This window comes from Giraffa tippelskirchi, chromosome 10 (genome assembly GCF_054371585.1).
Source record: "Giraffa tippelskirchi isolate mGirTip1 chromosome 10, T2T-mGirTip1v1.2.pri, whole genome shotgun sequence".
Lineage (NCBI taxonomy): Eukaryota > Metazoa > Chordata > Mammalia > Artiodactyla > Giraffidae > Giraffa > Giraffa tippelskirchi.
In genome coordinates this window covers 130,774,565-130,798,114 of record NC_137284.1, presented here as the reverse complement: position 1 = coordinate 130,798,114, position 23,550 = coordinate 130,774,565, and the positions used below count along the sequence as shown (strand labels likewise).

Genomic DNA, 23,550 nt, shown 5'->3' with positions numbered 1-23,550 from the left:
GTAAGTTACTACATTGTACACCTGTAACATACAATATTGTGTGTGTGTTAAGTTGCTTCAGTCATGTCTGACTCTTTTCGACCCTGTGGTGTGTAGCCTGCCAGGCTATTCTGTCAATGGGATTCTCTAGGCAAGGATACTAGAGTGGATTGCCATGTTCTCCTCCAAGGGATCTTCCCAACCCAAGCACTGAACCCACATTTCTTATGTCTCCTCCATTGGCAGGAGAGTTCTTTGCCACTAGCGCCACCTGGGAAGCCTTAATATAATATTATATAGCAACTGTTTTGTTGTTGTTGTTCAGTCACTAAGTCATGTCCAACTCTTTGCGACCCCATGGACTGCACCATGCCAGGCTTCCCTGTCCTTTGCTATCTCCTAGAGTTTGCTCAAATTCATGTCCAGTGAGTCAAGATGCTGTCTATCCATCTCATCCTCTGCCACCCCTGTCTCCTTTTGCCCTCAATCTTTCCCAGAATCAGGATCTTTTCCAATGACATCCATACATGAATACTGGAAAAACCATAGCTTTGACTATACTTTTAAAAAGGAAAAGAATTAAACTTAGTGATTATCATTGTATTTTGAATTTAGCCAGTGGGAAAAAAATCTCACATGTTAGATTTACCTTAAGGCACATTTAAAAAATGTGTCTTATCTGGGTCAGAGAAATTTAAAGGAAGTTCTCTAGCAGAGGAGAACATGGATTTACCAGAAGAAGTTCTGCTTTATAGGTAATGTCTCTTATCCCAACTTATAAAACGTCATTGTCAGTAGCTGTTTAAAAAATGCTGGCAAATCAAAACCATTTACAACTTGTCTGATCCCAATGTAAAACCACGGCAATGCTTTTCTAATTCTTAAGTTCCATTTTTGGAGAAGGGAATGGCGACCCACTCCAGTATTCTTGCCTTTAAAATCCCATGGACGGAGGAGCCTGGCAGGCTATAGTCCATAGGGTTGCAGAGAGTCAGATGCAGCTGAGCGTGCAGCACAAGTCCCATTTTTAATGCCTACTATGAGGTTTCTTCTCACACTGTCAGGTTTCAGGAAACACAGAGTGAGCCCCAGGTACCTATGGGTCAGCAGAGAGGCTGGACACTTTCCCAGAGAGCTTTGAGTCTCTGGGTTGAAAAGTAGTGATGTTTCAAAAATCAAAACTGACACTCAGAGTAATTGTCACAAGAGCACCCTCTGGGGTCACTTACTAATGTCCAAGAATATCCCAAATGCTGAGGCTGGTAGGGGTCAACATAAGTGCATCCTGTTGTCTGGGAGAGACACTAAACCTACCTAACTCTCTAAACGTTTGTGCCTTTACAAGGCATTGCCCATCTTGAGACCCTCTGAGACAATTTTGTTTTAGCTCTCATGTTGCTGGAGACACATCAGGGAGCAGTCTTTAATTGGTAAATCATGCAGATTAAACATTCTCTTGTGTTATAAACTGATTAAATACTTAATTGTTAAGGAGTTTCATCTCAACGAGATTTTTTTTTAAAATTGTGCTGTGATGTCTTCTAAAATTAAAAGTAATCCTTTAAATGATAGTTAATCAGTGATATTCATCCACATAGTGCTTTGTAAAGGATTAATTTTCAGGACTTTCCTTGAAAAGGATTCTTTTTGGTAAAGAATTAAGCGTTTTAAGTAAAACTGACCTCAACAATGTCAGTGAGTTTAGTGGCCATTTTAAGATACGGTAAGGGGGGAAAAAAAGTGAAACTCTTGCAAGTGAATATGCTTTTCAAAATAAAACTAATTTTGCACTTCTACCTGTTGTTTATCTCTGGACTCCCAAATAAGAAAGAGAGGAAATGCTCAGAATTTTCGAGTTCAGTGTTTCACACCCATGCCCAGACTTTTTGATTCAAGAATTTATTCATCCTCAGTAAGATTGATGCTGCTATTCTTATTTAAAAATTAAATTTATTTAGTTGGTTTTCCAGGAATACTTGAAATCCACAGAACATGAGTAAGAATGGCTGCTATTAATAGATAGTAGAATATATTTAGAACTGACCGTCTACTTTTTCAATCATATTCCTTGAACGAATTTCTTTGTGTGTGTAATCAGCCTCATTAAAAACAAAGACTGGAACCCAGTAAGACCCACTCAGAGGGCTTCTTTGCCTTCTTGCATTTCTTATAATTCCATAATATTATAGATACATTCGCTTATATATGATGGTTGATTTTAAAATAACAGTTTCCCTCTTTTCAAATTTCTTTCACTTTCAAATGACAAACAAGTTGTTATATCCAAGGGTCTCCAACCTCAGGGATCTAATGCCTACTGATCTGAGATGGAGCTGATGTGATAATAATGGAAATACAGGGTACAATAAATGTAATCTTCTTGAATCATTCCAAAACCGTACCCCTCGCCCCAGTCCATAGAAAAATTGTCTTCCACGAAACCAGTCCCTGGTGCCAAAAAGGCTGCTGCTAAGTCACTTCAGTTGTGTCCGACTCTGTGCGACCCCATAGACAGCAGCCCACTAGGCTCCTCTGTCCCTGGGATTCTCCAGGCAAGAATACTGGAGTGGGTTGCCATTGCCTTCTCCAGCCAAAAAGGCTGGGAGCCACTAAATCAGTATAGATTCTGATTACAGAGTATTTTCTCTTCAATGTTGTCTCTATGTAAAAAGAACTCAAATATAAAACATTAACTTGGACCCATCCATGATTTTCCTATCAACAATCAAAATCAAATGTTACTATCACTCTCATGTCCTAACCATTATTTTGCTTTTCCATTGCTAGAAAAGATGAATGATATAAACTCAGTGATGTACTTGAGACTAAGATCATTTCTTTCTACCCACTGTTATGTCATGTACCCTGGGGTCACCTTGTACACTAAAGGTAGATCAGAAGCTTGACTGTTTCTTATCCATGTTCATAGGACTGACATGTCGCCTCTCCTACATTTTAACAATTTCTTATTTAGCAGCTTTAATATACTGTTTTCCAGAGGGTGTTTTTTAATGTAATTATATGTATTTATTCCCACTTTATTTTATCCACAGTATTTGTACTCACAGAGAAGTTGTTTGACCTCTTTTAAGACAGTTGTAGTCAAGACTTGTTCTGTACATGGTCACGTCTGCTTTAGTAAATGGCATACAAACCTTGCTCCTTAGCTGCTTCTCCCCCCCTCAAAGTTTATTTCTCTTCAAAACCTCTGCTCTCGAATTACAGCTGTCTCATTCATTTTAGTTAATCATCTTTATTTTAATGTTGAGTTATCATTTGTAAGTGTAAGAATTTACGAAAGAATCTACTTTAGATGTACGGTGTGCACCAGAATAACTTTGGCAAGTCCAGACGCTGCTCCTCACGGCCAAAGGCCCTCATTTGAATCTAAGCTGTTGGTGAATGAAGACCGAAGAAACCTGAGCTAAGCGTGCCTAATTGCCTAAAAGAAACTCCACGAGAAATAATGTATTGTAGCCGGTTGATCTTATTTCTTTGATAATTCAAAAGAATCTTCAAGAAATAACGTGGACTTCTCCCTTAGATTCTTGAAATGTGATCACGGGGCACAATTGTCATTTGGCACATGCCCAGAAATACACATCTTTGCATGAGGCACCTGGACATATGTGGCAGGTCTGGTAGAATCAGGCTAATTAACAACACAGGCTTAAACAGGCACCTCATCTGGCAGTGCAGTTAGTTGCCTGATGGTGCTCAGCGGGATCGGGTAGTGCTTTTTATTTTTCTATCCTAATGGTCTGCTGCCCACCTAATTTTGCCTTATTGTCAGTCACTACTTACCGCAGCTTGGGGCCCTCCCAGGAGGCTAAATTATTATCAAAGGATTAGGGAGATGTAGCCTTGCAGCTCTGACATTTCTGATTACTTGTCTATGCCAGAACACTAATTAGCTGTGACTAATTAAGAAAAATGTTCCTGCCATAGAAAACCATTTAAAAGAACTAAGAAGTAGAAAAGCAATTCAAAAGCTGAGCAGTGCTCAGATTTGCTGATGCTCTTTAGATTTCCACCAGAGCCTTAACTCACCTTTAATTATGCTCAGAATTAAAAAAAAAAAAAAAAAATCTCACTTGTGAACTGATCTGAGGTTTTTGCTTGAATAGGAGAAAAAAAAAATTGGGGTTGATCACTTAAAATCACTTCACCATGGTAAAACTCTCTCTGATGAATGGAAGATGTCAAAACTTGCATTTTCCTCAAGAAATTTTTCTAAACATCAAATGCATAAATGTGTATTTGCTTTCATTCACCCGAGCCAGTGACAGTAGCTTAATAGTCATGGAAGAAATCAGAATATTCCCCCTCCTGATTTTTTCAAAGATAGTTGAAATAATTACAAGCAACATGTTGAGCGGCTCAAAAGTTATTTAGTATTGATTGCTTGCTGCTTTCACATGGATGATGGTCTAGAAACTCGGGCTTCTACACACTGAGCCTGCCTTTTCCTCGGTGGCTTTGCATGCTTACACTGCAGCTGGCTACCAGTGACTTATTAATGAAACTACCCAGGGCTCCCCTGAGACCAGCATCTCCATCAGTTGGCCAGTGTGATGTTTTCATAGAAATGGTAGCTACCATTCTCCTTCTCATCAAACCCGACTTCGTAAGCAAATGACACATGGCTTTAAAATGGCTTTAAAGCCATTTTCTGTAGTGGCTTTTTGATCTCCTCCTCCATCAAACACGCCCTCTGCAAGCCTCCCCTGCAGCCTCATCTACATGGTTGGTGCCATTCACAAGTGAGCACAGGAGTGGCAGCCAGAATGCCACTGTTGACTAAGCCCAACTAGAAGCAAAGTCTGTGTCAGGAAGCAGCTGTTGTAGTGAACCAACATCATTGTGGCAAAACGGGGTGTTTGTTAAATGCATTGAAAGGAAACTCCATAAACAATTTTCACAGGTACTTACCTAGACTCAAAAGCCCTCAATTTCTTGATCTCAGCCCAGCCCTAAGTAAGACACCGTCTAAATTTCACTCTCTTAAAATGGGCAGAATGTTTTATTTGAAATAAAGCAAGTTCTAATCCTTACCTCACCTAAATTATTCATGCTGTTTTTTGAGCCCATTTCCCCTTTTCCTATCAGTGGAGAACAAAAAGCAGGTAGCCAGCATCTCTAGGGAATAATCCTTCCTATATATGAAGACTGTTAGTAAGACACCTGTCATCCTTGTCTACTCCAGGATAAATAACCCCTATTTGCTCAACTTCTCATCATAGGCCCCTTTTCTAGCCCTTTAATCTTTTGAGGGGTGTCCTTTGAAGCTTCTCAAAATGCTCTATGTCATGCTTAGGCTTTAGAGTCAGGAATTTGTTGTTGTTTAGTCACTAAGTCGTGTCTGACTCTTTGCGACCCCATGGACTGTAGCACACCAGGCTTCCCTGTCCTTCACCGTCCCCCAGAAGCTTACTCAAACTCATGTCTATCAAGTCAGTGATGCCATCCAACCATCATGTCTTCTGCCACCCCCTTCTCCTCCTGCCTTCAACCTTTCCTAGCAGCAGGGTCTTTTCAGATGAGTCAGTTCTTCTCATCAAGTGGCCAAAGTATTGGAGCTTCAGCTTCAGCATCAGTCCTTCCAATGAATACTCAGAACTGATTTCCTTTAGAAATGACTGGTTTGATCTCCTTTCAGTCCAGGGGACTCTCAAGAGTCTTCTTCAACACACAGTTCAAAAGCATCTGTTCTTTGGCGCTCAGCCTTCTTTATGATCCAACTCTCACATCCATACAAGACTACTGGAAAAACCATAGCTTCTTTGTCAGCAAAGTGATATCTCTGCTTTTTAATATGCTGTCTGTTTGTCATAGCTTTTCTCCCAAGGAGCAAGTGTCTTTTAATTTCATGGCTACAGTCACCATCTGCAGTAATTTTGGAGCCCAAAAAATAAAGTCTGTTACTTTTCATTGTTTCCATTGTTTCCCCTTCTATTTGCCAGGAATAGGATGTAGTATTTGAATGTGGCTGTACACATTCCCATGTATACATTCTCATGGAAAACTTTCCCATACTTTTGTTCTACTGATCCTCATAAATTTGGTTCCATATACTCCCCACATTTCTTGTTGACTTTCCCCTTAGTTCTGGCTTTCCTGGTGGCTCAGACGGTAAATTGTCTGCCTGCAATGTGGGAGACCTGGGTTCGATCCTTGGGAAGATCCCCTGGAGAAGGAAATGGCAACCCACTCCAGTACTCTTGCCTGGAGAATCCCAGGGACAGAGGAGCCTCGTAGGCTATGGTCCATGGGATCGCAAAGAGTCGGACACAACTGAGCAACTTCATTTTCCTTTCCTTTCCCCTTAGTTACTGCCTATATTATACACATAAAATGTATGTTTATTAACATCAATCATTCATTTGATGTTTTGGGTGCATAAGATCTAGAAAACAAATCCAATTATCTTTCAATTAGGATGTGCAAGAAATGGTGGTAAATATTGAGACTGAAAGGTTAAGCATAGAGACTTCCCTGGTGGTCCAGTGGTTAAGACTCCACACTTGCAATGCAGATGGCACAGGTTCAGCCCTTGGTTGCTGCTAAGTCGCTTCAATTGTGTCCGACTCTGTGCGACCCCATAGACGGCAGCCCACCAGGCTCCTCTGTCCCTGGGATTCTCCAGGCAAGAATATTGGAGTGGGTTGCCATTTCCTTCTCCTTGGTTCAGTTCAGTTCAATTCAGTCGCTCAGTCGTGTCCGACTCTTTGCAACCCATGAATTGCAGCACGCCAGGCCTCTCTGTCCATCACCAACTCCCGGAGTCTACCCAAACCCATGTCCATCGAGTCGGTGATGCCATCCAACCATCTCATCCTCTGTCGTCCCCTTCTCCTCCCGCCCCCAATCCTACCCAGCATTAGGGTCTTTTCCAATGAGTCAACCCTTCGCATGAGGTGGCCAAAGTATTGGAGTTTCAGCTTCAACATCAGACCTTCCAATGAACACCCAGGATTGATCTCTTTTAGGATGGATTGATTGGATCTCCTTGCAGTCCAAGGGACTCTCAAGAGTCTTCTCCAACACCACAGTTCAAAAGCATCAATTCTTCGGCACTCAGCTTTCTTCACCATCCAACTCTCACATCCATACATGACCACTGGAAAAACCATAGCCTTGACTAGATGGACTTTTGTTGGCAGAGTAATGTCTCTGCTTTCAAATATGCTATCTAGGTTGGCCATAACCTTTCTTCACTATTAATAAGATCCCACGTGCTCCATAACCAGAATAATAAAAAAGGTTTGTCCAACATCGTTGAGTATCTCTGTCACAATGACTTGGTAGGATTCTAATTAAAATAGAAAATCAAAACCCCTTTTATTATTTAGTCATACAACTGGTATTTACTTTCTTGAAGCCACACATGGCCTGAGGCTGAGAATACAATGTTAGGTAAGATAGACCAAGTTCCTGCTCTAATACATCCTTATGGTCAAATGGGTCTTTTGAAAAAGTTAACTTCTACATTAAAATGTTTCACATTTTCATCTACTGAGTAGACATTGTTGTAATCGTATACTGCGGAGAATTAAAATTTAGGAAGCTTTCAAATAGGAGATAGTGATTATCTTTGACTTGTTTTTATTTCTCTCTGTTGCAAGTGGATGATTGGAAAGCTGCCAGGATGTAGAGCTGATTCAACAGTTGTACCTAGCTCTAGTGCTTGTGATATCAAATGCCATGACGGTGCAACAAGGGCACGCTCTCCCTCTCTGCCCTTCAGAGGTTCTCTGCTGAAAAACCAGGCTTATGCCACCTCCCAGGAGGGCTCTCATGTTCACGCAGACTCAAGTCTGAGTCACAGTGCCACAGCATGGTGTTTCTCTGCCTTTTTTATACACCTCTCACAAGACCAGCAAGCCCTGGAGGCACCCAGGACATGTCATTTAGTGGCGGAAACGCACAAGGCAGCCCTGACAGTTCCACACTAGGTAGCCCCACAGCCTTTGATACCCTCCAGGAACAGCTACTGATACCCCTGAGCATATGCCAGCGAGGTGGTTCACTGCATGCATGACAGACTCTGAAAAACCAGTCTGGAGCTGAGCACATCAACCTCTGAGCACATATAATGTTATCATATCTTTGTGTGTAAGAATGTATATGTTGTGTTGTTCAGTTGCTAAGTTGTGTCTGACTCTGCGATCCCATGAATTGCAGCATGCCAGACTTCCCTGTCCTTCACTATCTCCTGGAGTTTTCTCAAACTCATGTCTGTTGAGTCAGTGATGCCATCCAACCATCTCATCCTCTTTTGTCTCCTCCTCCTCCTGCCTTCAATCTTTCCCAGCAGCAGGGTCTTTTCCAATGAGTTGGCTCTTCATATCAAGTGGCCAAATTATTGGAGCTTCAGCATCAGTTCTTTCGGTGAATATTCAGGGTTGATTTCCTATATGTAGATACTCTTATATGTACCTAGGCATGGGGGTCCATTAGTTTACAGTACTTTGTCCTTTACTTAGTTCATCACCTACAATGAAATTAGACTGTCACATTTTTAGTTCTGTTTTAGTCGTGTGCTAGTTTCATTAGCTAGTTGCAGTTGTTTACTTTTTGGTGATGCCTGCAACTTTAGCATTCATTAAATTATTTTGCTATTAATGAAATGTTTCATTCAAGTCAACAGTTCCTCTGGCTCTGATATTATCCTTTGTCTATTGAAAAGCTGCCCTGCCACTATTATCTGTGTAACAGTTTATATCTCCAAATATTTTAAAAGCATTCAGTCCCTCAAAAAATGTGTAACACATGTTATGTGCTGGACATTCTGCTAAGGGCTGGAGATGCTAATAAAAAGACTTGGTTTCTGCCTTATGGATACTCAGATCCGTTGAGGCAGATATAGAGCACATTGTGCAGTATTTCTACAGACACATGTACAGAGATTTAGGGGCAGAAAATATGGGAGCTTCTAATTCTACCTGGTAAGAGATAGTGTTGGCTTCATAGGAGAAATGATGGTTGAACAGAGTCTTCAATGTCATGAATCTGGCCAATGAAACGTACATGAGGATAAAAGTCCCGAGAGAGGGATTGACTTACCCAAGACTTGTAGATATAGAGAAACCCGGTGTCTACCAGACCAGCAGATCACTCATTTCCTGTGAGAGTGCACCATGAGTCAGAGACAGGGGAGTAACTGTTTACTTCAGTCCCTGCAACAGTCTGGAAAAGGAACTTTGGAATAATTGTTCCCTATTTTTTATAAGGAAACTGAAGCAGAAAGACTGGCTAACCATTCATTCTTAGACTGAGGTTTTATCTCAAACTTGTACCATTCAATAGAAATTGCAGGAGTCTAATTAATTTTTATCCAGATCCTACATTATTGATTTAAATGCAATATTGACCAAACTTTTATATATAGTACTCAAAATGAATCACTGAACCAAATGAACAGGTCTTATGCCCAAATAAATCATTCACAGTCTACATCTGCATCCCAAACTAGTACATATACCATTATAACTGGGTTGACCACTGCGTTCGGCCAAACCATTGATTAGTCAAAAGATTAGCCCAACCAGTATGTATTCCATCATTTGTCATTAAGTAGGGAAGAGGGAAACAACTGATGATCTGAAATTTTCACTTTGTAATCCCTGGTCATTTTAGCACCAGGAAGAGAACTGCAGAATAAATTTACAAAGGTACTTGCCTGCTTGATGATAATGAATAATGAAGAATAGTGTTGATTTTAATGCTCTTTGTGTAGTGTGAGGATAGATAGGCTAGTTTAGTAATATTACTTTCAGGATATTTTGGGAGAAAGGAAATTGGAGTTAATAGAAGTGAGAGGAAAAAAGCTTGTGAAACCCCCAGTTTCTGGAACTTACCCTATTATATAACTTACCCTGTTTTATGATTAAAGAGGATTGAATGCATCTGGAAGCATCTTAATTATTACATTCATGCATTTTAAAAAAGAATGGAAAAAGGTACTGAACTTCAAGAGTAGGAAAAATGTTTCATCATTCAACAAGCATTTATTAGGTACCCACTGTATGCCAAACCTCCCACGTTAGCACTTCTTACACTTTCTCCTTCTTAACAGACACCATAGTGCTCATAAACTCTGCTTTGCAGTCTTCCTCATAGAAATAAAAAATGAAAATCACCCTAAATGTGAGTTTATTGAACATGGAAGAAAAAAAATCATGAATCAAGTTCTTCTATGTTCTGTATTTAAAAAATAAGAAAACTGTACATAGAGATCAAATCCCTTCATCAATGAACTAGGATCTTCTTTCCACATTGCTTTGTTTTGTTGCAGTGAAAAAAGATTTTCTCAGTAATCCTAAGTTTTAGAGTATATGGCACTTTATTTTTTTTTTTTTTTAGTATATGGCACTTTAAAAGCATTAGAGTATGCAGCACTTAAGAAGAAAACATGTGGGAAATACACAGCACAAGAACCAGTTGGTTAGTTATCCTAACAAAGTATGGTTCTTCAAAAACTTTATTATGTAATTACATTATCAGGTGTACAAATACCTTTGGAAATGTAGATTACATTAACTTGTAAGAAAATGTGATGGACTTCTTTGGAACAATAAGCTTCTCCTATATTATTTCATAATCCTGCATTATAACCATGAGGGAGCACCAGGAATGGCAGAGCTATTTTCTTAGTTGTCTGCTACAAATACCAAACTGTTCTTAAAAAATCAGAGACTTCATTGATGAAACAGACTGTTTCATAGAAGGAAATGGAATAACCTAGTAGTCATGAGCACAGACTTTGGAGCATAGATATAAGATGAATCTTAACCCTGCCACTTATATAAACTTAAATAAGTAAATTATTTAATCTAAACTCAGTTTTCTACCTCTGTGAGCTCAGTTTCCATGCAAAATGAAAATAAGAACCATCTCATCACGGTTAGTATAAGAATCAAATGAAAATTGAACTGATGCACTTGAACTTCCCATGGAGTTATTTTTTAAAAAACACCAGATATTTTATAGTCAGATTATTATTATATAACATATAATATATTGTAGGTAGCATTATTAATATAAAATCATAGTAATAATGCTTCACAGTTCTTAATAAATTCCATTTATTCTTCTTTATACTTTATTGTTTCATTTTTGTAGTGTATCTATTCTTCATTAAAAGGCCAAAATGAATAAATTTAAAACAAAATAACATCTAATAGAAACTTCTGTAATTCTAGACTTGCATATTTGGATGAATAAAGCTATATTTAAGCAGCATTAAAAAAAGACAATTTGGCTTTTCTCTTCAGTTCATTTTTAGGAGACTCACAAGCCGTATTGTTTCTAATCACACCCTTTCCTTTGATAGTCAAATCTAATCTCAAAGTATTTCTGGAGAGTATAAGAATCTTACTGTAAAGCTAGATTCGTCTCAGCTGCCCTTCATATCCCAGATGAGAAAACTGAGGCATAGAGAAAGCAAGAGGCTCAGTCAAGTGAATGGTAGCCTCACAGGGCTTCCGGGTACTCAGCCCCAGAAGCTTCTGTGTTGATGATGTCCTTCTCTGGTGTTTTCACCACCAGCACTCAGCTGCTAAATCCAGAGCAAGTCTTTATCACACTCCTCCTGCATGCCTCTGGGTCGAGCTGGTTGATAGATGTAGATTGGGCTGAACACTTCCTGTATTCTAATAGACTGATTTCAGTTTTCCTTACATATAGCCCTTAATCCTATTCCAAACCAACAAAAAATCCACACTTTAGAACTTTCAAAATGCTTGTGTTTTGAGGATCTGTTTTGTGGAACCAAATATAATTGTTTCTGGGGGATGCCTTGAATAGAGGGGGGAAGGATGGAATTATTACATCAAATGTACATTTTAGTGTTAAGAAATGCGAAGTGAGTGACCACGAATTTAATTATGTCAAACAGATGTACTGTGGACCAAAGGAGCACTCCATGTATAAAGAAGCATTTATATTTACTTTTTAACGTACTGGTGAAACTGTAAGGTATTCACTTTTCTAAATATTTTGTAGCCCTCTAAAGCCACAACATGATGTTAAAGGATGTTTTATGTTTATCAAATTTTTCAAAACCTTTACCTTTTCAAAACTATTATTTGTTCTTTTATTCAATTCATCTTAACATTTAAGAGGTACATACTTCCTCAGATGAGATTTTCTAGATGGTATTTCATTTCAACACAGTGACTTGACTCTGATAAAAACAGACAGCTTCTCTTGAAATAAATGAAGAAATACATACATACTGTGGAAATTTAGCCATTCCATATCTGGGGGCACTAAAAAGTATTGGTTGTGTTTTGTTTTTTGTTTTTTTTCTGTTATTCACCTATTGAGACGAGACTAGCTAGAGAAGAATGAAAATATATCAACTAGTTGTACCAATTCATAATCAATGAAAAAGCTAAACACTTAAGCAAAAAATAGATCACAGATTTGTTCCCCAGCAAAGCAGTTATTTTTACCCAGCCATCATCATCAGAAGCTGCATTATGACAAATGATTTGCTCGAAGCCGCTGTAATACATGGACCCTATGGGGTCCTGTGATTCAGATTTAGGAATATCAGCCCCAGAGGGTCTGAAGACATTGTGTATTAGTATGTATTGAGACCTCATTCCAGGTGGCAAGCGGCTGGACTTTCTTAAAAAGAAAAATATATAAAACTTTCAAAATAAGGATAGAGTGCCTGTTTCCAGGCAAGAAGTGTTATATTGCATTGAATCCTCTTGCCTCCAAATGTTATAAATTAGGCAGAAAAGGGAGCCGCGCATATTTAATATATTTGTTTTGTATTTCCACTAGTCAAGGGAATAATGAAATTCCTTAACTACTTCTCTTTAACTTGCATGAAGAAAGCACGGTGTGTTGCTAAATCTCTTTTCAACCAGCACTGCCGAGAAACAACTTTAATCCTTGTTAGAAAATTGCCGAGTCTGGGACTGACAAAGAGCTCATGCTTGTTCCATTGTTAGTGCTCCCCGGCCCCAAGAGCAGCGCCCTTTACAGCTGCGTGGATCCCGCCCGGCTCAGCTGCACTATTTAGAAGACGAGGTTTGTCAATTTCTATTGACAATGGAGAGAGTTTTTCAGGGCCTGTAGCAGTGCTGACACAGTTGGGGATCAATGCCAGCCATTCAGAATGCACCCTCTTTCATTGCTTTGGTTTGTTAATTCAAGACTAAAGGTCCACTGAGGGGGTTCAGGGTGTTTAAGAAAGCTGATGAACTGTTTAAGAAAGCTGATGAACTGCAAGCGTTTATAGCCCTGGTGTGGCAATTTCCATAGTCAGTGGCAACTCCTGGCACTAAGGGAGCTGTGTCCTTGTTGACCCTCTTGTTATTAAAAATGCACAAGTGCTGCGCTTCTCAATATTTCAACACTCTTTCATTGTCAATACCACCTTCTGAGCCCTTCAGCTTGTTGCTTGCTCTAAAGATCTTCTTAGATTGGGTTTGAAAACTTCACCTTAAACACTAGATTAGACTGATGTTCTGTTTTCCGTGCTCCTGTTGATTTGTTGAACCTTCCCAGGGCTGGAAAGCAAGTAGCAGCTTGATGGGGAGACGGGCCGCTAATATGATTTACCAGTCTACAGTCATGCACAATAAGTGTGAATAAATACAGGGGTCTCACAGAGTCAACCCTAGCCTTTCCTTTTCTTTTATTTTTGCTTTAAAAGAGATATCTCAAGAAAATGAAGTGAGTAATGCATGCCCTTACAGGAGTTGAATGAACCACAAAAAGAAAAAATACCCCACATATTTTTTGTTAAAGTGGTAGGCTGCTGGCATGGATTGATGGAGGGAAAAAAAAGAGTGCAGAATATACACTTACTGCTTTATTCCTAAGTAGACCAAGCAGAGAATAAAGCAGTAATGCCATACTCATGACTTGAGTGCAAGCTCCAGCGCCCCTTCGTTGTCATCCCCTGAAGGGAAAAGTGAATAGTCAACCAAGTTGCTTTATAAAATTAACTTTTCCAAACTGAAAGCACATTTTCTAACAGTCACACTTCACTGCACATTCACCCCTTTCAAATTTGTTTTCTTTGTTTTGGGGGATTGGTTTGCTTCGGTAGAGCAGGTGGGTGGGTGAGGGGAATGAAGCTAACTTACCTTTAAATTTTTTCTCAAAATGAAAAAAATGGAAAAAAAATGGGACCTACCATTCTCCACCCAAAAGAAGAATATTTCTCTTCCAGCTCCAGAAATAGGGAAATGCTACTGACATCTGTTTTGTTTGGTGGTTTTATTTTTTTGGTGTGTGTGTGTATGTTTCACCGTATACAAGAAAGAAGCTGTCCTAGTGAGGTTTTTGTTGGTTTGTTAGCTTATTCTTCATAACACCATAAACTCTAAGTTAAGCTCCTTATTTCTCTTCATTTGTTTGCTTTCGCTGAAATTCTTCAAAATGCTTTGACTTGGGAATTAAAATTATGCATGATTAATGGATGAAATAGTTTCTCTTATCGAATGTTCCTTGTAGAATAATTTGTTTGCCTTTAAAGCAAGATGATGATGAAGTGGCTTAAGCATTTTATTAACATTAATTCTTTTTCTCTGTTTTTATAGTTAACTTTAGATATTTGATTCCCAAATTATTCTTCTTTAAAATTACAGTTTTGGCATTGTGTTACAGAAGTTATATTAATAATAAGTTTCTGTGTTATATTAGATGTCCTTTCAATTATCACTTAATCATAAGTATCATTTACATGTAATAGAAAAATGAAGTTATATTAATTTTAAATTATCTGTGGATTTTTTAAGAATATAAGATGCATAAGGAGTAATTTTAAGAACGAATTTTCATTTATCTCAAATTCATACAGCTTATCACATATATAGTAACTTTACAATCTGACAGCCAGATTATTCCGTATATTATAAACTTAGTACAATATATCATATTTTGTCCCCCAACTAAATTACCCCTTGAAGAAGTGCTATAATTTAAGAGTCATAACCATTACGGCTACATTTTAGCTTTCAAGTTACTTGGAGAGTGGAGTAGAGGTAAGGGTGTTATGTTAGTTCAGTATACTCATATTCAGTATCACCAATACCTCTGAGTGTTTGCTTGCATTAAAATAGAACTCAAGAAGTTGAGGCTATCATTTAAAATAAGAAAGTAGAGGATTTAAATATCAGATACTAATCTATTAAGATTTAATATGTCAGCTGAAGTACTGAATTTATTAGTTTATTTTTTAAGAATTTAGTATAATCTTGTTTTATAAAACTTATATCTGATACCTTTACACGTTCTGAAAGTTAGGAAAGTAATCATTAGGAAAAAGCAAAATTGGGTACATGAATAAAGTTTTTTAAAAAAACCGTAGCCCATCTCACATTTTAAAAACTGGAATGTTCATTCATCCGTTTGATATCATAGTATTCAATAGACCAATTATTCATTTTCAAATAGCTTATCTCATTTTATGCATGTGTGGCCAGTATGTCTACCAATTAATAGAAATAAGTCTGATGAAATCTTAAACCAATTCATTTTTACATTATGCTTAAACTACCATTCCTTACACTAAGTTTTGTTAGAACATGTTATAAAATACAAGCCCAGGTGAATTTCAGACTTACATCACTTAAGATTTCTTTTAGAAATTTGAGTTTACTGCTTTAATGGAAGAAATATGAAGATTTTTTTCTGTTGAATACCTAACAACATATGCACGTGCATATGTGATCTGTGGTCTGTCACTGTTTTTGTATATACAAGCAAGGCACAAAACCCCTTCTCTTTCAAAAACTCTTGTCATTTCCTAAATGCTGCATGGACATTGATATTTCTTGCAGTTATCTGAATGAATAGCATTATTTTCGTACAGTATTACCTAAACCTGGCTCTGGCATATGAGTACCAATTCCCTTAAAATGTCATCACTAATGGCAGATTGCCTTTTCTTGAAAATGAGAACAAAATTTCTTCTTTTACAGTACTCACAGACATTATATAGGAGCAAGAAAGTATATTAGAGGAGAATTTCAGTTTTCCCCTCAAGAGAGTTTTCATAAACAGAAAACATGAACCCTCCGAAAACACTTGCAAAATGAAACAGATTTTCTTTTATAATTTGGTCAACTGACATGTGTTTTTGTAATTCTTATAAGACACAAGAATTCCATCCTGATAATGTTCCTTTCTAAGATCTGAAATCTTTATTTTAGGTGGTTTTAAGCCATCTTGGCAAATACTTAACAACCAGTAATAGATAAAGGTGTTTTGGGGGATTAGAGGTTAGTAAACTGTGGAAGTTTTTTTGCCATCCCTCGTTTAAAATGCTGTTTCTAGGTATTGCCTACATGCATTATGGCATCTACTGATTTTTACATAACCTACAGATTAATGGGAAATTTCCCTTTGAAAATAATTTACCCATTTTTGGCCTGCTGCTTGGCAGTCCATTCAGTCCCATATCATGTATTTAGTACCCATTGTTACCTATAAATTACAAAGCAGGCTGCTAGGCTGCAAATGCAAAAACACTGTTTCCCATGAATATGTTGCAGCTGAAAGACTGTAATGTTAATTCATATAAAGAACAGCCCGGGTCAACTTAGCAGATTTTCTAGCAAAACATACAATTCTGTTAACAGGAAATTATAGCATTATTGACTTCAAGTGCTGATCTGCGGCCATTTCAGAGGGTTCCATTACCCCCTCATTACTGAATCTGTTAAATGAACACTGCAGAGGTGGTTTTCTTATTTTGTTCTCCTGCCTTCTGCCCCCATCCTTCTTTGCAGCAATGGTACAGCAGCTCCATGAAAGTCATCTGTGTGTGGCTGGCTGATAGATTAGACCTTCAGCTTCATATTTACCAACTGAAGACGCTCATCAAGATTGTGAAGGTAAACAAAATGTGTTGAGACGTGAATTGCCCACCAAGCTATAAAGAATAATGGCAAGATATTGACATATAAGAAAATCATGTTTAATAGAACCGAGTGGATGTAAGTACTTTAAAAACATCACTGTTGGCAATGATGCATTGCTGTTTGTTGCATTTTCAGTGAGACTATGAAATAAACACAGATTTATCATGTTTCCACTAATAAAAAGTATTTTGTTACCAAGGAATCACATTTTAAGATAATATACATAAAGCCCCTACCATATTTACCTAAATGTAGTAGGTCCATAATAATTTTGTAGTAATTATCTTAGTTACAGCAATGTTTTTTCCTCATACATTTCCTTCATATTTGTTAATATATCATTAGAAGGATTTTGAATTATATTTGCCCCTAGGACAAGGAGAATCTCCATTATTTTTGTTATATTTTATATATATATATATATTTTCATATATTTTGATATGAAAGTAAAACATTGTCACTGCCTGAATTCTTTTGGAAGCATACCCCAATATGTGAGAGATGATCAGTGTGAATGTTGGGGACCATCCATAACCACCAACAGATGTAATCTCAGTTCACCAAGGCTGTCTTGACTTATCCTTTTCAAGAGTATTCTTAGTGAGGAGGGACTTTAAGATAATATCTTATTCACACCTTTAAAATTCACATGATTTTTCACACCTTATAGATTCTAGTAGAAATGCAGAATGTACCACAGGTATAACTTTTTCTTAAAACTGAGACAAATTCTACATTTTGGCCAAAAATAGAACTCTAAGCTATTGCAAATCAGCAGTTCTGGGCTACAGTCCTTGGGGTCACAAAGAGTCAGGCACAGCTGAACGGCTAACACTTTCACTTCACTTTCATGTATTTATATATGTTTGTGTGCCTATATATTTGTATGTATCTTTATGCACATATATACATATGTATATATATTCGTGTGTGTATGTGTACACACACACATATATGCAGTGGTTCTGACAATGTCATTCCTGATATAACATTACCAGCATCACCTGAGAACTTAGACATGCAAATTCTTGGGCTCCAGCCCAGACCAATTGAATCAGTGTCTGAGAGCAGTGCCCGGCCATCTGCACATGTACAAGCCCTCCAGAGGATTCTGATAGATGATAAAGTTTGAGAAGAACCATTGTATCACATCGTTAAAAGTTTTATTCACATTAAAATATTTTCGACCATTCTCTTGGTTCCTGCAGTCTCATTAGAATGCAGATTCTTTTGTGCCATAGACACAGAGGTTATCATAGATTAAAGTACCCACCAAGAGGAAAGTTCTAAAGTCAGAAATTGGCAAATCTGCTAGAACAGAACCAGACCTATGATGTCACAGTGATAACAATCATGTAGTCATAAACCGCAAGCAAAATTATAGCCATCCAGTAACTTTGATACACTAAACACATTCTGTTTCAATCAACAAACTACCTTTGACCTAGAACACTCTTTACTAGGTGTTATTTATTTTACAAAAAATCTGAAAACACACCACGATATGTTCATATTTGCTTTAGCTCCTCTATGATTTCCTTGTTTCCATGAACGTGACTTGGAGAGCTTTCAAATGAAGTTTGTTTTTCACAAAAGAGAATCAGAATAATCTGTGTTTATGTTCTACATATATGTACATGTTAAGACTGCAGTCAATAGTGTGACTAATATTTGGATTAGCTTAGGATCAGCTAATATCCCTTAGGATCAGCCGTATTTTCAAGCTAATATCTACTGTGTTCAGGATGTCAGAAATTACATACTCAGGTGACTGGTATTAGTTGACAAGTTGGTAAGCTCTTGTTTTTAGAATAAGAATCTGCATGTTTTATTAACCCATCATTTTTTCTTTCAAAGTCGTTCCTTTTCTAATGTTCACTAGTCATTCACATAGTTAGCAGGAGAAATGATTAATAATTTTGTTAATTATAGCGTGACATTTCCATTTTATTCTAAGTCAGTCTATTTATCTTGGTTTTTAATCTTATTTTAATATAGAGTTCACTATGGCTACCAGCAATCAAGACTGATAAATATGAAATTAAATTTCATGTATATATGTTTGACTTTCCAGGTTTTATTTTTCACAAGCAGGCCCCCAAACTCAGTCAATACTTTCTTGGGCTGATGCATTTAATCAAGTCCTAGTGCTTTATTTAATAATTAAAAGTGATTATTTTTACAATGAAAATTAGGATTAATTAATTTAGTGTCCTAATTTTTTTTCTACTTTGAATATAAGCAGACACTAGCCAATTTCATACATAGATTCATCACTCTTTGGAGCCTATATAGTTATAATGTTCATTTTCCAGTGAATTTAAGCAGCTATTGAACAGCACATGTATAGAGTTGTGCAGGCTCTGAGTAGGCTGTCTTTCCATCCACATCACTTAGACTGGACCTGCCTGTTATAGCAGAGTAGTGCGTTCTACTCAGGAGCCCAGCTACTAGACTCTAGAAACCTGGTCCTTGCAAGCATCGTCATTCTTCTGTGCCCATGGAGACCCTGATGCCATCAAAACGTATATGATAACCAACTCTGCCCCACAAAGACACTTAGACAGTTACTGGTTCATTCATGTTGCTCACTAAGAAAAAACAAATTGCAATAAGATTTTCACAGAAGATGTAGGACTAAGAAATAAACAAAGTTGTAATATCAGAATGATTTATTTGGGGAAGGGTAAAATAGAATCCTCAAATAAAATGGCTGATAGATTGCTGTTCTCCCTAGAGGCTATTTGACATTTTGAAGCAGTTAACATAAATGAGCTGCCTCTTTTACCAGGAGAAAAGACAAGTGAGCAGCACCCCGCGGCAGGCACTTGTCTTAAGTAAGAGCCAAGCAGACCTTCTTGGCAGCCACAGAGGATCTCTAAGTGTCAATAACATTTTATGAATTCTAAAAAGAGAGAAAGAGAGAGATTGCAAGGGTTCCTGCCCTGCAGTTCCCCTAACGGCTTATCACTTCCTAATAAAATAAGGAAGCCGAGTCCGATTTTATACAAACTACAAAGCCTTTAATATGGCAAATCCATACTACAGCTCTGTCCTAGCCAACTTATTGATAATTAGAATAAATGTAGAGAAAGCCATTCCAATAAAATAAGAACGTGGGACTCACAAACTCAGTATATAATTGTCAGTGGAACAGTAATACTTTATTTCAGATGCTTTATCTGTAGATGAATATTTTGTATACTTGATATATTTTTAAACTGTTAGACTGTTAGAGGCTTGAACACAAATCTCTTATGTAGCAATACCATGCAAACTAGTTACCAGATTTTCTAAACAATATTGACCTAACAGAGTTACTTTGTGGGTTCTGGAGCAAATTACATAAGTTTTGGTGTGAAATATCACCTTAGTAATAATAAAGTTTAATGGTTTAGAGGGCTTCCCTAGTGGCTCAGAATGGTTTAGAAAGAGACGATGAGGATGGTAGGTTTAATGTGTCTTAATATAAAGTATTAAAATCAAATTAGAATAGTTTTGGTCATCTAAGGAAAAAAAAAAAAACACTAAACTCTTCTTGCTGTTGAGATGCTGACCTCAGATACAGTCCGTGTTCCTCACAGTTCAGTTTACTTTTTGGACATGTGGTAGACTTTTCAAATATGCGTTTTATTTATGACAAGAGAATATCACTTTTGAAACGTGAATGATACCATAAGGCATAAATCAAATCCTAGATGACAAGAAGATAAAATGTGAAAATACCAATGACCCCACTACCTTGTAATGGTTCTGCTCCTTCCCAGAAGTCTGTTCATAGACCAGGTGTGTATATCCAGGGGCTTAAGATGCCATCCGTCAGCACTTCCGCCCTCAAGTGGATAAGCACCTTCAGCTCAACTGTCTGAATATTATGATACTTTCCTTCTAATTGTGTTGAGTGAAATCAAGCATCCGGTAATGTTTCAGCTATTGGAGTTGTTACATTGGACCAGAAAGTGCAACATTCCTTCTTCTTCTCTGACTTTTTTCTTCTCCTAAGTGCAACCTCCAAAAAAGTGACTTTTAGCAATCATTTAGAACAAAAAACTGGCACATGGATATGTACTGATACTCCGGGACAATCCATTGAAACCTGGCTGTTTAGTATTCTAAATCTAACATAGGAGAGAAAAAAAAAAAACTTTAAACATATTTAGCATTTTAATGGCCTTGGAAGTGTTTCTATAGAATAAGCTATCTTTATTTATGCTTTATTTTCCCCCATTCAACTAACTCTACAACTGTAAAAATCAATAATAAAATGCCAGCCTTGTTTAGTCATAAAACAGTCACATGTGAAGAAAGTCTCACTTAAGGGGAAAAGTAAAATGAGGAAAATTCTATAGTTTACATATCTTAAGAGCCACAGAAATCAGAGTTGTGTAGTTATTTCTGTTGTTAAGAAGCACTGTATAAACAATGAAATGGTATTTGTTCTATTTTTGACACATAATACACCAAATAATGTACTGTTTCACAAAAGTGTAAATAGGTCTTTCATTAGCCCACCAACAGAAACTCAGTGCTGGAATTTAGCACTTCACCTTCCAAGGCAGTTTCAGAAGGGCAAAATTCATACGGACATTTAGGTGCTCACAGATTTTTACCCAGTATACATATAAATAAACTTTATAATTCACAAATGCTAAAAATGCAGACTTATTTTAGTGATAATAGGATTAATCCTCTTCACACACACCCCAAAACCTAATGCAGTTTATAAAATGTATTTTTCAATCCTCAGTTGAAAAACTAAGAATTCCTTCAGATTGAAAATGTACATAAGTATTTATCATTTTACTTTTGTTACAGGTTATTCAAATAGTAAATGTTGTGCAGTTAGTCATATTTTGGTTAAAAAAGCTCATTTGTCATCTGACAGTCACATTTTGATCTACTCAGAGTGATTCTAGTTTGAGTAGCATTACCAGAAGTCTCTCATTTCATTTTCTCCCCGGAACTACACCTACAGGATGACTGGCATGGGTAGCTGCAATCTGAATCCATTAGTGAATCGTGCCAGATCATTTTTAAAATGCCAACTGAGTATATATACATTTAAACATACACATATACATCCACAGGGGCTTCCCAGGTGGCGCTAGTGGTAAAGAACCCGTCTACCAATGCAAGAGACATAAGAGACGCAGGTTCAATCCCTGAGTCGGGAAAATCCCTGGAGGAGGACATGGCAACCCACTCCAGTATTCTTACCTGGAGAATCCCTTGGATAGAGGAGCCTTGCAGGCTACGGCCCATCGGGTCACAAAGAGTCAGACACAACTCAAGCAACTTAGCACACATGCACGCATATACATCCATGCGTATAATCCGTAAGGGATCTAAGCAGTTTCTCTCTCCTTCATCCAGAAAACCTATAGGGACTTCCGACTGCAGGGTGTGCTGGAAGGCACCCTGAACAGCAAGACCTATGACACCCTGCACAGACGTTTAACGGTAGAGGAGGCTACAGCTTCTGTTTCAGAAGGAGGAGGACTTCAGGGCATCACGATGAAAGACAGTGATGAAGAAGAAGAAGGCTGATGACACGCGGCTCTGCAGAAGGAAGGAGGACCTTGACTTTATTTTGTACCTGTTCTTGTAATTACACTGATTGTTTGGACCAAATATAAATGCTTGTATTTCACACTACATTTAAAAAGTTAATGTGGAATTATAGTTAAAGGGAAAAATGCAAGTATTTTTTTAAAAAACAGCCTTTTTTTGTGTAGCTTGATCTAAAACGATGATCTTTGGCTGGCTCTGTGATTGGAATATGAACCTTTTTTTGAAGAAGATTTGACTTTTGTTTTCTGTAATAACATCAAAGTCATGTCCTGTGTTGTGAAGTGAGATAATGTATTTCTCATGATACAACATTGTGAGAATAAGCCACTTCTAGTCACTGTGCCAGTCCTATCTTACGTGCCCTTGTTAAAATGGTGTGTACTTGACAGTTTATCATTTATGTGCAAGATTTGTCTCCTAGTTAATTTATCGTTGTTGTGATGTTTAACCTTGGTTCTTAGCACTCCAAATTGGTCTACAGGTGTATTCCTGGGCTTAAAGGATCGCCAAACCCAAATATAGACTAGATTATCCAATGGACTTCTGTCTTGTTCCATTCTGAACATGTCTTCTTTCAAGTATAAAAAAATCCCAAAGTATGGGTAATAAGTGTGCTGCCTTCAACATACCATGTTCTACTTCTCAGTGTAACAGCTTGCAGGCAATAGAAGTCTGCTTGGTCCTAACCACCTCTGTATTTATTAGAATTGTATAAATTAAATGCAGTAAAAAATGTTAGCAGTATTACAAACATCTCAACAGTTTGGCTCTGTGTTTTTATTTTGTTTATTTATAATCAAATGAGTATGAGATATTAACACTGCTTTCCACCTAGTAGGCACACACTTGTTCAAAGAACTAGTTACTATAACAGCACATTTCCATAACAAAGGTAATGTTGACTACATACTCATATATTATGTATTACTAGTTAACATTATCAATTAGTGTTAATAATGAGTAATACTAGAAATGTAAGTAATATTAACTAGCAGTTGACATTTAACATTTTTTCTTCCTCCAAAATATTTTCTGGCTATGATTTTGAATTACTATTTATCTTTAAATAGTAATTATCTTTATTTTTATTTTATTATCTTTAAATTAT

At 37.4% G+C, this 23,550-nt stretch overlaps 1 protein-coding gene across 19 annotated transcripts in view; it reads left to right on the top strand.

The window, feature by feature from the left end:
• The window catches only part of CADPS2 (calcium dependent secretion activator 2), a 535,874-nt gene extending 512,673 nt beyond the window's left edge, over nt 1–23,201 (top strand). For all 19 annotated transcript variants that reach the window (XR_014066703.1, XR_014066704.1, XM_081534079.1 and 16 more), the window contains 2 exons: nt 16,740–16,844; nt 22,245–23,201. Coding sequence is in view for 17 of the 19 variants with exons in the window: in XM_081534079.1 (XP_081390205.1) it covers nt 16,740–16,844; nt 22,245–22,418 (279 nt within the window). In the remaining 2 variants the exon portion in view is untranslated. The remainder of the gene's footprint in view (nt 1–16,739; nt 16,845–22,244) is intronic.
• The last annotated feature ends 349 nt before the right edge of the window (nt 23,202–23,550 follow it).